This window comes from Thunnus thynnus, chromosome 7, assembly GCF_963924715.1.
Source record: "Thunnus thynnus chromosome 7, fThuThy2.1, whole genome shotgun sequence".
NCBI lineage: Eukaryota > Metazoa > Chordata > Actinopteri > Scombriformes > Scombridae > Thunnus > Thunnus thynnus.
Window position 1 is genome coordinate 33580557 of NC_089523.1, and position 16502 is coordinate 33597058.

Genomic DNA, 16502 nt, shown 5'->3' on the forward strand with positions numbered 1-16502 from the left:
CGGACTCCATATCCCACCATGCACTGCTCCGTGTACACCTAGGTGTTAAACCGGAAACTCTCTTGGGTGAGTGCAAGATGCCGACCACCAGGTGGCGCCATCTTGCTATTGTCTAACCAAGACACAGTGGTCAGCGTTCTCTGTGGACGCCACAACTCAGTGGAACGTCCTACCTGATGATATGAAGAGCTTCCAACAATACATTCTCATTAGCGCAAGTAGTCTTGCTTTTAATTTGACAAGTTTACATTATTAATTTCTAATTGACATTGTAAGTGTGTGTAATGTTCTGTTGTGTGTAGGTTGTTGTGAGGCTCTCTAACAGCTGGTGTCCTGTATTATTAATTAATATTAATAATATTAATAATTTCATGATTTCATAATAACCAAACACACTCCTACCAGTCCCAACAACATTCATCTAACATTCTGACTCATTTCTTCATAACCAAAATTTAAGTTAATAAAGACTAATTATAGATGTTTGTAACTTTATTTAGCCCTGAACAGGCATTTCCCAAAAAAAGAGCAGTTGGAGAAAAAATTAACAAAAATTGCTCTTTTTTCTGTTTTATACTTTCTTGACCCCACACATTTATCAAGTTTAGCTAAATTAAGTCTGAAACTAAGCACTTAGCAGTGGTGTGGTCAGAAGCCAGTCAGACAGGTCATTAAAGGAAATGAGGTATACAGTAGGATAACATTCATTCAATCATTCATTCACACATTCATTTTATCAAAACAGTTAAATTCAGAGTGTTTCATAGTGGTGTAATACAACAAACCACATTACATCCAATTAGAAAACTCTAGGATGGCATTTAGACAGCATATTTATGTTCTTATCAAAAAGAAACAATGCACATATCATACTGCGTGTCAGATGCATTGTTCACATGCACGTCACACGCAACACATGCAACATATCTTTTGCATGAGATGTGCACGTGGAAAATGTGTCTGACACACTTTCTGTCCAGACACAAGACGAGAACCCCTTGGCTGAGGTGGGGGCTCGTCTCTACTCTGTGGAAGACACACTTTGAGTCTTCTGAGGACTTTTTATTTTTTGTCATGATCAAGACACACAAACAGACTTATTAATATAATATTATTAAATAATATTAATAATGTAATATTAATATTCAACTAAACAACAAAATGCATGTTCAGGCAGGCAGACTGGGCCCAAGGTGGGCCCCTTTGTAACTGGACCTAGGGCAGCCACCCGTCTGCCCACCACTCACTCCGCTACAGCACTAGTGGTTACAACCCTTTCAGTCACCTATGTTCATTTGCTACCTGTTATACATCAGTATATTCCTATACTGTACAAGACAAATCTGTTTAATCACATCAGATTAAAATTTTAACTTTACATCAAATTTTTTCAATCAAATCAATTATTTATTTATTTGTTGTATTAAATAATGGAATCAAATATGAATCAATTATCACTTATGCATCATGAACATGGTGCATTTATGCAACAGCACTTACAGCAGATATCCACTAGATATGACTAACTCAGACTGCTGAAGCTTCATATAAGCTTCACATCAACTTTTAAATGACTGTGTGGACACACTGTGGATTTTGGCCTCCATCACTTACATTGAAAGCACATTTGAAGGGGATCTTTTAATATCCAGTATGAACAGGAGGAATGATTACAGCGAGGAAAACCTCTTTCACTGTTCATATGGACACCTGACTGCTGAAAGACATGCTTGAATAAGGTCACCTGGACTTGCTTTAGATTTAATCCAAAAGGCTTCTTCCTGTCTTACATGTGTAATGATAAAGTCAGCTGATGGTTCAGTAGGATATATAGTTAATGTGTGAAACTATATTTAACACTATAAAGATGATATAATTGTGTTCATCCTTCTTAGAACCTCAACAAACATGGGTGACCTGGTAGGAGAAGGAGTGACCTCAGTCCCCAACCAGACCAACAATGATGATAATAATACTAACTGTGATCCAGTCGCCACATCAGCCCACCTCTTCTTCATTCCGGTCTACAGTCTGGTGTTTCTGGTGAGTGTCAAATATTCACATTACAGTCACATTTCCTCATCCTCCGTATGCTAATCAGCACACATGTTAATCTCTTAAAAACCTGTCCTGAGTTCCTCTTGTTTCCTCTCCAGGTGGGTTTGGTCCTCAACAGCTTCACCATGAAGGTTTACTTCTGCTCAGCTCAGCAGCAGGTATCCAGGATCATGATGGTCTACCTGAAGAACCTGGCAGTCTCCGACTTCCTGCTCTGCCTTTACCTCCCCTTTCGCATCATCAGCTACACCAACAGCTCCATCACCTTCCACGTGATCTACTGCACCTTTGGAGCCTCAACCTTTTACCTCAACATGTACGTCAGCATCCTGTTCATGGGCTACATCGCTGCTAACAGGTAGATCCCCCACCCTAGACTCCAACACACCATGCAGTTTATCAGCACAGTTAATACTTTTTATAAATATTTTATTGCTTTATTGTCTGTTTTTATATTCCTGCACATTATCTTTATACTGACTCTGCAGAGCAACAGCAGCAACTACAGTTGTAAGTTCTTACAGTCAAATAAAAAACTGACTTTAAATTCAGAAAATACAGATGAAAACTGAATTTAAGCTGAAATTTACAATTTCAAACAACAACCTGTGCAGTTCAATAAATTAACAGATCTGAATCCACTGAACGAAGACCAGGGGTTTATACAACATGCAAAATTTAGTCAAGATAACTTTTGTTTGCGTTAGAAGAGCTATTTGCATTTGTTAACTTAACCTAAACTATGAATGCAGCCCTTTCACTCATATTCTTAATTTGAAACAAGTTACATTTTACAATATACAAGTTCAAGTGAGTTTATCTTCCCATATGCACAGACATAGAATACAAGCACATTGGAACTCCTGCAAGCTGAAATGGTCATGAGCTTTCTCCATGTCCTCCTATCATTGCAGGAGTAAAGACCTGGTCCTCTCCTCTAGAACTAATATTAGAATCTTCATTCCTCATGAAATCTGTGGTTTGATGTTTTGTATCACTGTTAATCAGTGAAATAATCTGCTGACGCCTGCCTCTCTTCTCTCCAGGTATCTGAAGATCATCCATCCTTTAGGAAATCACATCCTGCAAACAGTGCAGGCTGCCCGCATCATCTCCACGGTAACCTGGGTTTTCCTGCTGGCCATAGTGATCACCTACGTCACCTTGTCACTACTCACACAGGAAACTCTGACCATTGTCCCTGACACCTGTGATGCCTTTCTAAGCGCCCAGGTCAATGTGTTCTTCAAAATCATCCACACCTGCTCCGCTGCCGTCTTCCTGTTCGTCTTCGTCTCCCTGGTCTTCTTCTACTACAGCGCCTCCCGCAGTGTGTTGCTGGCACAGCAGAGGCAGCCGGCATCCTCCAGCTGCAAGAAGCTCATGAAGTCACGCAAGAAAATGTTGGTGCTGGTCAGCGTCTTCTGCATTTGTTTCGTGCCGTACCACCTGGTTCGCCTTCCCTACACCTTCCTGAGGAGGTGGTGCTCTTTGAGCCTGATGTTGTACTACCTGAAGGAGACGACCATCCTGTTGTCAGCTCTCAACATCTGCCTGGATCCACTAATCTACTTCATCTTTTGTGAGGCGTTCCGGGCTCAGCTGAGCCGTCCACATAGCAAGAAGGCAAGGAGGCGCAGTGAAGGGCAGCCGAAAGCCTCAAACAGTGAGGCATCACTCAGCACTTCAACAAGACAAACCGATGGGCTGTAACTTAAAGGATCATTCTGGTGATTTTCTATATTTTTCTTCTTGAGAGCAGGAAAAAAGTGTTGCACACACACTCTGGCTCCATTTGTATTTCTCTTTTATTCGAATGACGTTTCGGCCCTCAGGTCTTCTTCAAATTCAACAATCATATTAGGACACAGGCACGGGTATGTTATATAGGCCACACCCTAGTAACACAGCTGATGGTGATTAGATGATCATGTTCCACCATTAGGGGGAGAAAAACAATCAAAAGGCCTTCAGAAGATCAAAACTTTTAACAAACAGTGACAGGAACTACAGCCAATCAATTCTCTTCAAATAAACTGACAAAAACCAATATGTTTCATACCACATATAGAGATTCAAATTTTACATTCCCTTTGGTTAAGCACATTCAAATATGTTAAAAAATACATTCATGTTGACTAGATTTCTAATAGATATACAGAAAAAGTTAAACCTCATCTGTGAATAAACATCATAAACAACTTATTCTAAATATCTACTAAATAGAGGAACATTACAGAAAACACTTCAAGTCATAATCTATATTTACTCCATGAGGTGACAGGGTTCTCAGACGGTGGATCCAACAGTGTTCCCTCCTGGAAAGTAAAACATCCAAGGTACCTTGGAGGGAGTAATACTTTCTCAATACAAATATATTCTAGAGAGGAAATATGATGATTAAATTGGATAATTCATGTTTTTGCATCTAATAGTGCTTCTATGTTCAGCAATATGAGTTTTCAGTGCTTTACTCATCTTTCCAACATACGACACAAGGCCTAGTGATGAGATAAATGACTGATTTAGTGTGACATAAAAAACTTCTTTAATAGGGATCTCTTTACCTGTGTGAGGATGTTTAAAACTGTTACAACGGTAAGTATAATTAAACTGACTACAATGACCACAGTGACGGTTGCCTTCAGGGATACAGTCGTTGTTAAAGTAGCTCGTGCTGGTAGTGATTGAAGAGGAGGTAAATATGAATGTACCAGGTTTTCACCTCTTTTATATACCATGAGAGGTTGTTCTTTAAATGCACCATTGAGTTGAAAATCAGATTCAAGTATATGCCAGTGTTTTGTTATTATTCCCTTTATCTGTTCTGCACTCTCAGAATACTCTGCTCTAAATATTATACAGTCATTTGATTTCACCGTAGGTTTATTTTAAAAGATCAGACCTAGATCTGTCTTTTATTATAGTGGCTGCATCATTTAGGACAGATTTTTTTGTATCCTCTTTGTTAAAAATTGTTGTGTCATTTGTCATTTCATTCATGTTCCTGTCAAAATGATCAATTTTTGGCAAATTCGCTTTAATCAGCAAAACTGACTAAAAGGGAGAATTTTTTTTAAAAGTAAGGGATGATCAGAGCAGGTCCAGGGTCTTTCTCTTCTTCCTGCGTCATGTATAGCTTTTCCTCTGTCTTCATCTGACTGTCATGCCTGGTTCGTCTATGGCTTGTTTGGATAAAAAACTGGAATTTGAGGCTGTTCAGCTGGTCAGTTTTTTTACGTCCTGCAGGCCGTAATGTAGTGGAGTAGAAAGTACAATATTTCCCTCTGAAATGTAGAAAGTAGCATCACATGGAAATACTCAAGTAAAGTACAAGTATATCAGGACACATTTAAATATAAGAGTCACACCACCCTCTGCTGGTGTCACACGGTGCTGCACCAACACTGATTCATAGATGACAAACCCACCTATAATCAATTTAACTTCCACTCTGACTGGACTAATCATGGCTAATAACTACATTTAGACTAATTAGATAATAATTAGCACCAAACTGATAAAAAAACCAACGGAGATCTTGGACCTGACAGTGATGTGAAACAAAATAGGTGACCAGTGTTCCACTAAAATAAAGACTTATTAACTTTTGTACACTGACAAAGATATGAATGTGTCTGAACATCTTTACTTGTCTTTTCAATAACATGTTATACACACCCATAAACACACACATTTCTATACACATATCCATATATTTATATATGCAAACACACACCCACGCATAATCAAAAAAACATTTAGCTCAACGTCCCAGTATCTGTTAACATTTTAAAAATATAAAAATATATTCTTATTGTTTCTTGTTCATTACTTGTTATTTATTGTCATTTTATAAATACAAAATACAAATCAGAGGAAAAACCTGAATAAATGAGTGGAGAAACAAATGCAGGTGCGCTGCGTGGTACAATCAAGCAGTTAACATCCAATCATGCTCTGTAGCTTGTGTACAAATGTTGAGCAGGCCCAGCTGATTCTGATTTTGTATCAAGATGACGAGAGGAAAAGATCTAAGTGACTTTGAAAGAGGGTTCATTGTTGAGGCACAGATGGCAAGAGCTTCAGTCACAATTTCAACAGTTTCAATAAGAACAGTGAATAGCAACAGTGACATCTGCATTTAGATCTAAGGGTATGTCATCAGGAAATAAGGGAGGAAACTGTGGTTGACAGTTTACATTTGATGCTGGTGCATTAGTGTGATATGCAACGACAAACAGAAGGTGTCTGAGAATGTCAATGCAAGAAAAGAAGAATGCACATTTGAGAGTTCAGTAGTGCAAAAACCACAGACACTGGTCTACAGAGAGATGGAAAAAAGTGGTTTGGTGAGATGAGTCATCCTTCACCATATTCTCAACAGGTGGACGAGTGCATGTGTGAGACACTTCAATGTGAAACACATTGTTTTCTTTTGCATGTATTTGTATTAAACACATTTTGTAAATAAACTGTAAATAAATTGCCATTTGTCAATGGCGTCATACCCCTCTACCAAAGAGTATAGTGCACAAAATGCATGTGTCGGCGTTGTGTTTGTCCACCATGATTGTGTCTACCAAAGAATAACTTACACACATAGAAGATAACACATTGGTGTTGTGGCTGTTTGCTACAATGGCGTCTAACAAGGAGTATATGCATACAAGATAATACATCAGTATTGTGGTTGTTCAACAGAAACCGTTATAATTGGACTTTTATTCAGTTTTAAGCCACATATTTATGATAAACCTTTTAGATCTTGGTCGTTTTTAACCACATCTTTTAACTGAATGAAGGATTTTAGTCATCAAACGTCTGGATCTTAAGTTATCAGAGAAACAAGCTAAACAAATGTTAGCAGCAGCCCGGCTAGAAGCCCCTCCACAAAGTTCGGTGCTCGTCAAACATCGTCAGAGAAACATTGATTTTTAACGTGAAATAGCTTTATTCAGTATTTTTACTGTTTTAATCCCCATGCACATTTGTTGTTGGAGAGGAGGAGACCTCTGTGGATAATTCAACTCCTGGTAGAAACCTGCTGAACATCTGGATCTTAAGTTATCAGAGAAACAAGCTGAGCAAACGTCAGCAGCAGCTCAGGTAGCAGCCCCTACCAGATGTCCGGTGCCCGCTGAACAATGTCAGACAAACACAAATTTTTAACGTGAAACTGCTTTATTCATTGTTTTCACCTGTTTTAATTAGCGGGTCTGTTTGTTTTGGAGAGGAGGAGACCTCTGCGGATAATTTGGCTCCTGGTAAAAACATCCTCAACCATGAACACTGGAGTAATCCTAACCTGAAGAAACTGGTTGTTTAACAATGAAGACAACAACTCCCATGATCCCACACTACTTCACACCATCATCACACTCTGTCTTTTGTTATTGTTTTGATTGAGACCCCTAGCACCTGAAATTACATATTGTGCATTTAAATGGATCTCTGTTTATGACATGATTCTAGTGTTATAGGTCGTATGTGTCTGCAGGTGGATTTTGGCGGGCCAGTCTGAGTCTAAAGACCCAGCTGATTTTTATTCTTACTCCACCACTGACCACAGCCGAGCTAATTTGATGCTTAGTGACACAGCAATAGCCCCAGTAAAACCTAACTCTATTTCTTTTTTGGTCCTCCAACAAACAATGAACAAAAAACAGGAAATGAAATAGCATCTGAACAGCAGTGTGTGTCTTTTCTGAGCCATTATGCAGTAACGGCAGATCCAGATTCACAGAATCTTCCTGTCCTGTGAACGCTGCACAGAAGGAGGCATTAAAGCAAACAGTTTGTATCGGAGATCTCCACTGACAGACAGAAAGGTGAGTGCTGCAAATATCTCATCTTCAGTTCTTTGTGCTTCTACTATTTAGGGCACTATTGTATTTCATGTGTTTGTTTGTTTGTTTGTTTCTTTATTATTATGGGACATCAGACCTAAATTTGACCCCCTAAACATGCTCAAAAACTCACCAAATTTGGCACACACATCAGGTCTGGTGAAATATTTGATAAAATGTAAAAATTAATCCCCAAAGTGCCAAAATGTGCTCTCTAGCGCCACCTATGTAATTAAAATGGCCACCACGGCCCGTAGGAATGTCATAGAGAGATCAAACCAAAACCAAGTTATTTGTCTTATCAAGACCTACAAATCATATGCTGACACCCCTGACCTAAATCCAACAGGAAGTCCGCAATTAGCCTTTCAAAATGAGACTTTTTCTCAATTTTAGCTCCCAAACAAACGCTATCTCCTCCGAGGGCGTTAATGTTATTGGATTCAAACTTTAATGCATGACTTATGACACTATGCTGAAAAAGTTGTTAAAAACGCGCGAAGGCCCATTCAACGTTGCTTGCAGCTTTAATTTTATGTTGAAATTTTGAGTCTTTTTTAAAAAATCTAAATCTTAATATATTTTCCAAGACAACTTCAGATAAAAACTGTTTTAAACAACTCTTGACACTTTGCACAGAGTTTATAAGAGGTTAACTATAGTCCATGTCCATGGGCTGTGTTTTTGTGTTTGTGGGGGTGGGGGGTGGCTACAGCAAAGGGCACAAATGACTTCTTGTATCCATTTTTCCTGGCTAGTGGGACCTTTAGTTTCCTGCCAGATGGCAACAGCTGGAATGATGAGTGAAGGGGGTGGGTGGGATTGTTATAGACTTGGGTTGCCTTTTTGGTTGTGGACTGGTTGTATAAGTTCTGGAGTTGCAATTGTTTATTTCCAATGATCTTATCCAGTCCAAATGAACATTTTACTTCATTTGTATATTTGGAGAACAGGAGGGGAGATAAAATGCACCCCTGTGGAATGCCGGTGTTCAGGTCAAGGCAGTCGGAGATCAATTTACCAAGTGAGCTATCGGCCTTACAAGTGTCGCACTGTGTTTTTTAACATAAGGAACATATTGTATAAGTCATACAGATGCTGCATTTTATGGCAATCCATCCAGTAGTTGTTGAAATATTTACATCTGTACCAAATTAGAGGACCAAACAACAGACACCATCTTAGCCTGGCTAACAAAGCCACTCTGTCAAAGGCTAATAATCTAGGTGGCTGTTTATGTCAAATATGAGCAGAAACATAATGGTCAGATATGTCTGTGAAAATTCTGGTAACGTTATATCTAGAAGTATTAAGTTAAAGGAAAGTTCACAATTTTTCAAGTGTGTCTTTCCTCGTTGCGGGGGCTTGTCAATCGTCTGCTTGCCGTCCCCTTTGGAGCTGCTATCCCCTGTGAGCCCGCCAACTGCCGGCGTTTTGTGCCTCTTAATTTTCCTGGTATCCACATAAAGGTAACTCATGCTTTGCACATGTGAGCGCAATGTCAACTATAACTTTTATATGTTCCCAGTTTCTTTCTATTATCTCACTTTGTCGGCCTTCTGTGTTGACAAGCTGATTGTGAATGATTGTGCCATGTCTGGACTTGTCGCCTTCTCTGTAGTTATTGTATTTCTCCACAGCTATCTGATGAGCTCTGCTGGTTTCATGTTTATAACAAGCTGTGTTCATGTGTCTCTAATCCTTATATCCATGACGTCTAAATTACTCTTCCCCACCTATCTCACCAAACTGCTGACACATTTTACAAAATACTGTATCCTTGCTACGTCTGTAATGTAAAAATGCATACTTCCTATACCAATATAAGGAGAAGCTCCTGGCCTCATGTCCAAAAACTGAGATGGGGTACTGTTTGAGTTTGGGCTGTGTTGCTGGTTCATCTATAGCTGAAAGGTCTACTGAAGTCAACGAGGCAGTCGCGATGGATGAGATTGATGAAGAAAAGATGGGAATGGAAATACATCCTTGAGAACATGACTGACTTTCACCTAGGTGAAACTGGCAGCCTTGTCCTTCAGTTATAGCCCCTTCTGTCCTGCCAACAGAACCCACGTCCCACGTGGAGCCCACGCCAGCGTTAGCTTGATTTTCACTAACATACGGAGATGGTGGTGGAAACACCTGTGATGATGGGGCATAGGCAGTCGAGGATTCTGGCAACTCTGTTCTAACTCTTTAAAGTATTTATAACACAATATTGGATCGATTTTTCAAAAAAAGTGTTTTTGGCCATCATCTGCTGCTGAACAACCTCCCTACCATGATGTGCGTGCCCAGGCTTAACTGGCCTGGGTCAATGTAAAATGGCCTGTTGTGATTGGTCCAGACTTCACACATGATAGTAGCCTAATAAATGTTTTTCACTTTTTTAGAAAGGTTAACTTTTTTTAAGTCTTTATTGTGTATTTAAATGTTAATTTTAATTATTAAAAATAAAAGTTAAGAAGATATAGTCAGTCATTTAGGATGGACCAGTTGTACAAGTGTGTTGTACAACACTGTGCCTGCTATACTTCCACCGCAGCTCAACAGGGAAACACTGTCCAAGGAAACAAAAAGAGGCAATTTGATGGTAAAAAGACTGTAAATGTGGCAGATGTAGCTCTCTTCATGACGGCACAGACACAGGTCAGTTCTTTGAAATGGGTATTTATTGCTGGGGCACGTCTTGTTTCTCTGATGCATCCACACCTTAGTCATGCCGTGAGAACTCATCGGTTGCTTCTCGAGTCCTTGAGAGTATTTTGAAAGCCTGTCTTTCTTACTCAGGAGTAACAAACATAAAATGGAGACAGTGGTCTACAATACTGTACTGTATAAGGCCTATTCAAATATAAAATAGACATAGTGGTCTACATCACTATAAGGCCTATTCAAATACAAAGTAGACAGTCTACAACACCATAGGCAGTGACACAGACAAGGTGCCAAGATGCCGTAAGCAAGGAGTTTAACAACACATTGTTGGGCTTTATACTCCATGTGCATAAAACAAAGGCAGGCATGCATGCAACCCACAAAGCCTGACAACAAGAAACAGTCAAACAAAATGAGTCAGTTTCGGACTCCATATCCCACCATGCACTGCTCTGTGTACACCTAGGTGTTAAACCGGAAACTCTCTTGGGTGAGTGCAAGATGCCGACCACCAGGTGGCACCATCTTGCTATTGTCTAACCAAGACACAGTGGTCACTTCCATGAGGTGCATGATGGGTGTTCCACAAGGATCAGTGTTAGGTCCCCTATTATTTAGCTTATATATTAATGATCTCCCTCAACAGTGTCATGATGTAGAACTACAAATGTATGCAGATGACACCGTTGTGTACACACATGCAAAAACAACTGAGTTAGCTGCTGCTAAGCTTACAATTGCATTGGAAAGGATCACACATTGGCTTGATCAATCATGTCTGAGTCTAAATGTAAACAAGACAAAAGTTATGTTTTTCTTTAAAACCATAGTACAAAGGTGAAAAGATTGAAATAGTTACTGATTTTAAATATCTTGGTGTGACACTGGATCCAAATTTGAACTTTAAGAAACATGTTAAAAAAAAAACGGTTAAAACCATGAAGTACAACTTAGCACATTTTAGACATTTTAGAAAGTGTCTCTCTTTGGATGCAGCCAAGATATTTATGCATGCTATGATTCTTTCCCATATGTCTTATTGCATCACATGTTGCATCACATAGAGAAACAGCCATAAAACCTCTTTAGTCCTTATACAAACAAACTCTAAAACTCTGGACAAAAAGCCAATGCATTTCCATCACTGTAGGATACTGTTTATAAAATTTTAAATGGTTGGCCCCTCCTCCACTAAGTGACTTTGTGTACACTCACTCAGTAAGTTCTATTAAATCCTCCAGAATATCCTCTATACAAGATTGTACCAGACCATTTCATCGCACTGCATTTGGGCAGTCAGCGTTCTCTGTGGAAGCCACAACTCAGTGGAACGTCCTACCTGATGATATGAAGAGCTTCCATCAATATATTCAAGGCCAAAGTAAAACATCAACTAAAGACCAATCAGCTCTGCAACCTCTGAATCTAAACGTCATCTAGGGTCTTCTCATTAGCGCAAGTAGTCTTGCTTTTAATTTGACAAGTTTACATTATTAATTTCTAATTGACATTGTAAGTGTATGTAATGTTCTGTTGTGTGTAGGTTGTTGTGAGGCTCACAGTTGGTGTCCTGTATTATTAATTAATATTAATAATTTCATGATTTCATAATTCATAATAATATATGATAATTATGAATTATTACTAATAACCAAACGCACTCCTACCAGTCCCAACAACATTCATCTGACATTCTGACTCATTTCTTCATAACCAAAATTTAAGTTAATAAAGACTAATTATAGATGTTTGTAACTTTATTGAGCCCTGAACAGGCATTTCCCAAAAAAAGAGCAGTTAGAGAAAAATCTGAAAAAATTCACAAAAATTGCTCTTTTTTCTGTTTTATACTTTCTTGACCCCACACATTTATCAAGTTTAGCTAAATTAAGTCTGAAACTAAACACTTGGCAGTGGTGTGGTCAGAAGCCAGTCAGACAGGTCATTAAAGGAAATAAGGTATACAGTAGGATAACATTCATTCAGTCATTCATTCACACATTCATTTTATCAAAACAGTTAACAAATTCAGAGTGTTTCATAGTGGTGTAATACAACAAACCACATTACATCCAATTAGAAAACTCTAGGATGGCATTTAGACAGCATATTTATGTTCTTATCAAAAAGAAACAATGCACATATCATACTGCATGTCAGGTGAATTGTTCACATACAAGTCACACGCAACACATGCAACATATCTTTTGCATGAGATGTGCACGTGGAAAATGTGTCTGACACACTTTCTGTCCAGACACAAGACGAGAACCCCTTGGCTGAGGTGGGGGCTCGTCTCTACTCTGTGGAAGACAGACTCTGAGTCTTCTGAGGACTTTTTATTTTTTGTCATGATCAAGACACACAAACAGACTTATTAATATAATATTATTATATAATATTAATAATGTAATATTAATATTCAACTAAACAACAAAATGCATGTTCAGGCAGGCAGACTGGGCCCAAGGTGGGCCCCTTTGTAACTGGACCTGGGGCAGCCACCCGTCTGCCCACCACTCACTCCGCTACAGCACTAGTGGTTACAACCCTTTCAGTCATCTATGTTCATTTGCTACCTGTTATACATCAGTATATTCCTATACTGTACAAGACAAATCTGTTTAATCACATCAGATTTAAATTTTAACTTTACATCAATTTTTTAAAAAAAAATAAATTGTTTATTTATTTATTGTATTAAATAATGGAATCAAATATGAATCAATTATCACTTATGCATCATGAACATGGTGCATTTATGCAACAGCACTTACAGCAGATATCCACTTGATATGACTAACTCAGACTGCTGAAGCCTCATATAAGCTTCACATCAACTTTTAAATGACTGTGTGGACACACTGTGGATTTTGGCCTCCATCACTTACATTGAAAGCACATTTGAAGGATCTTTTAATATCCAGTATGAACAGGAGGAATGATTACAGCGAGGAAAACCTCTTTCACTGTTCATATGGACACCTGACTGCTGAAAGACATGCTTAACAAAGGGCACCTGGACTCACTTTAGATTAAATCCACAAGGCTTCTTCCTGTCTTACATGTGTAATGATAAAGTCAGCTGATGGTTCAGTAGGATACATAGTTAATGTGTCAAACTATATTTAACACTACAAAGATGATATAATTGTGTTCACCCTTCTTAGAACCTCCACAAACATGGATGAGCTGGTAACAGAGCGAGTGACCTCAGTCACCAACCAGACCAACAATGATGATAATATGACTCACTGTGATCAGGTCGACACATCAGCCCACCTCTTCTTCATGCCGGTCTACAGTCTGGTGTTTCTGGTGAGTGTCTAATATTCAGATTACAGTCACATTTCCTCATCCTCCGTATGCTAATCAGCACACATGTTAATCTCTTAAAAACCTGTCCTGAGTTCCTCCTGTTTCCTCTCCAGGTGGGTTTGGTCCTCAACAGCTTCACCATGAAGGTTTACTTCTGCTCAGCTCAGCAGCAGGTATCCAGCATCCTGATGGTCTACCTGAAGAACCTGGCAGTCTCCGACTTCCTGCTCTGCCTTGACCTCCCCTTCCGCATCATCAACTACACCAACAGCTCCATCACCTTCCACGTGATCTACTGCAACTTTGGAGTCTCCACCTTTTACCTCAACATGTACGCCAGCATCCTGTTCATGGGCTACATCGCTGCTAACAGGTAGATCCCCCACCCTAGACTCCAACACACCATGCAGTTTATCAGTACAGTTAATACTTTTTATAAATGTTTTATTGCTTAATTGTCTGTTTTTATATTCCTGCACATTATCTTTATACTGACTCTACAGAGCAACAGCAGTAACTACAGCTGTAAGTTCTTACAGTCAAATAAAAAACTGACTTCAAACTCAGAAAATACAGATGAAAACTGAATTTCATCTGAATTACATTTACAATTTCAAACAACAACCTGTGCAGTTCAATAAATGAACAGATCTGAATCCACTGAATGAAGACCAGGGGTTTATACAACATGCAAAATTTAGTCAAGATAACTTTTGTTTGCGTTAGAAGAGCTATTTGTATTTGTTAACTTAACCTAAACTATGAATGCAGCCCTTTCACTCATATTCTTAATTTGAAACAAGTTACATTTTACAATATACAAGTTCAAGTGAGTTTATCTTCCCATATGCACAGACATAGAATACAAGCACATTGGAACTCCTGCAAGCTGAAATGGTCATGAGCTTTCTCCATGTCCTCGTATCATTGCAGGAGTAAAGAGCTGGTCCTCTCCTCTAGAACTAATATTAGAATCTTCATTCCTCATGAAATCTGTGATTTGATGATTTGTATCACTGTTAATCAGTGAAATAATCTGCTGACGCCTGCCTCTCTTCTCTCCAGGTATCTGAAGATCATCCATCCTTTAGGAAATCACATCCTTCAGACAGTGCAGGCTGCCCGCATCATCTCCATGGTAACCTGGGTTTTCCTGCTGGCCATAGTGATCACCTACATCACCTTGTCACTACTCACACAGGAAACTCTGACCAATGTCCCTGACACCTGTGACGCCTTGCGAAGCACCCAGGTCATTGTGTTCTACAAAATCATAAACACCTTCTCCACAGCCATCTTCCTGTTCGTCTTCGTCTCCATGGTCTTCTTCTACTACAGCGCCTCCCGCAGTGTGTTGCTAGCACAGCAGAGGCAGCCGGCATCCTCCAGCTGCAAGAAGCTCATGAAGTCACGCAAGAAAATGTTGGTGCTGGTCAGCGTCTTCTGCATTTGTTTTGTGCCGTACCACCTGGTTCGCCTTCCCTACACCTTCCTGAGTAAGCGGTGCGCTTTGAGCCAAGTGTTGTACTATGTGAAGGAGACGACCGTCCTGTTGTCAGCTCTCAACATCTGCCTGGATCCACTAATCTACTTCATCTTTTGTGAGGCGTTCGGGGCTCAGCTGAGCCGTCCACATAGCAAGAAGGCAAGGAGGTGCAGTGAAGGGCAGCCGAGAGCCACAAACAGTGAGGCATCGCTCAGCACTTTAACAAGACAAACCGATGGGCTGTAACTTAAAGGATCATTCTGGTGATTTTCTATAGTTTTCTTCTTGAGAGCAGGAAAAAAGTGTTGCACACACACTCTGGCTCCATTTGTATTTCTCTCCTATTCGAATGATGTTTCGGCCCTCAGGTCTTCTTCAAATTCAACAATCATATTAGGACACAGGCACGGGTATGTTATATAGGCCACACCCTAGTAACACAGCTGATGGTGATTAGATAATCATGTTCCACCATTAGGGGGAGAAAAACAATCAAAAGGCCTTCAGAAGATCAAAACTTTTAACAAACAGTGACAGGAACTACAGCCAATCAATTCTCTTCAAATAAACTGACAAAAACCAATATGTTTCATACCACATATAGAGATTCAAATTTTACATTCCCTTTAGTTAAGCACATTCAAATATGTTAAAAAATACATTCATGTTGAATAGATTTCTAATAGATATACAGAAAAAGTTCAACCTCAGCTGTGAATAAACATCATAAACAACTTATTCTAAATATCTACTAAATAGAGGAACATTACAGAAAACACTTCAAGTCATAATCTATATTTACTCCATGAGGTGACAGGGTTCTCAGACGGTGGATCCAACAGTGTTCCCTCCTGGAAAGTAAAACATCCAAGGTACCTTGGAGGGAGTAATACTTTCTCAATGCAAATATATTCTAGAGAGGAAATATGATGATTAAATTGGATAATTCATGTTTTTGCATCTAATAGTGCTTCTATGTTCAGCAATATGAGTTTTCAGTGCTTTACTCATCTTTCCAACATACGACACAAGGCCTAGTGATGAGATAAATGACTGATTTAGTGTGACATAAAAAACTTTTTTAATAGGGATCTCTTTACCTGTGTGAGGATGTTTAAAACTGTTACAACGGT

At 39.2% G+C, this 16502-nt stretch overlaps 2 protein-coding genes across 2 annotated transcripts; both read left to right on the plus strand.

Moving 5' to 3' along the window:
* The first annotated feature begins 1908 nt into the window (after positions 1 to 1908).
* Positions 1909 to 4436, plus strand: LOC137186654 (P2Y purinoceptor 14-like). Its single transcript, XM_067595727.1, has 3 exons — positions 1909 to 2043; positions 2157 to 2416; positions 3105 to 4436. Exons 1-3 carry the CDS (start codon positions 1909 to 1911, stop codon positions 3769 to 3771), a joined length of 1062 nt encoding a protein of 353 aa, XP_067451828.1. The 3' UTR covers positions 3772 to 4436.
* Positions 4437 to 13739: 9303 nt separating this feature from the next.
* Positions 13740 to 16265, plus strand: LOC137186807 (P2Y purinoceptor 13-like). Its single transcript, XM_067595842.1, has 3 exons — positions 13740 to 13883; positions 13997 to 14256; positions 14949 to 16265. Exons 1-3 carry the CDS (start codon positions 13749 to 13751, stop codon positions 15613 to 15615), a joined length of 1062 nt encoding a protein of 353 aa, XP_067451943.1. The 5' UTR covers positions 13740 to 13748; the 3' UTR covers positions 15616 to 16265.
* Positions 16266 to 16502: the final 237 nt, after the last annotated feature.

Bases quoted from the DNA above. Each gene is read 5' to 3' on its own strand.
- LOC137186654 (XM_067595727.1), top strand. From the start codon at position 1,909: ATGGGTGACCTGGTAGGAGAAGGAGTGACCTCAGTCCCCAACCAGACC. The intron at 2,044-2,156 runs GTGAGTGTCAAA...TTTCCTCTCCAG, and splicing joins TCTACAGTCTGGTGTTTCTG to GTGGGTTTGGTCCTCAACAG. The intron at 2,417-3,104 runs GTAGATCCCCCA...TCTTCTCTCCAG, and splicing joins GGCTACATCGCTGCTAACAG to GTATCTGAAGATCATCCATC.
- LOC137186807 (XM_067595842.1), top strand. From the start codon at position 13,749: ATGGATGAGCTGGTAACAGAGCGAGTGACCTCAGTCACCAACCAGACC. The intron at 13,884-13,996 runs GTGAGTGTCTAA...TTTCCTCTCCAG, and splicing joins TCTACAGTCTGGTGTTTCTG to GTGGGTTTGGTCCTCAACAG. The intron at 14,257-14,948 runs GTAGATCCCCCA...TCTTCTCTCCAG, and splicing joins GGCTACATCGCTGCTAACAG to GTATCTGAAGATCATCCATC.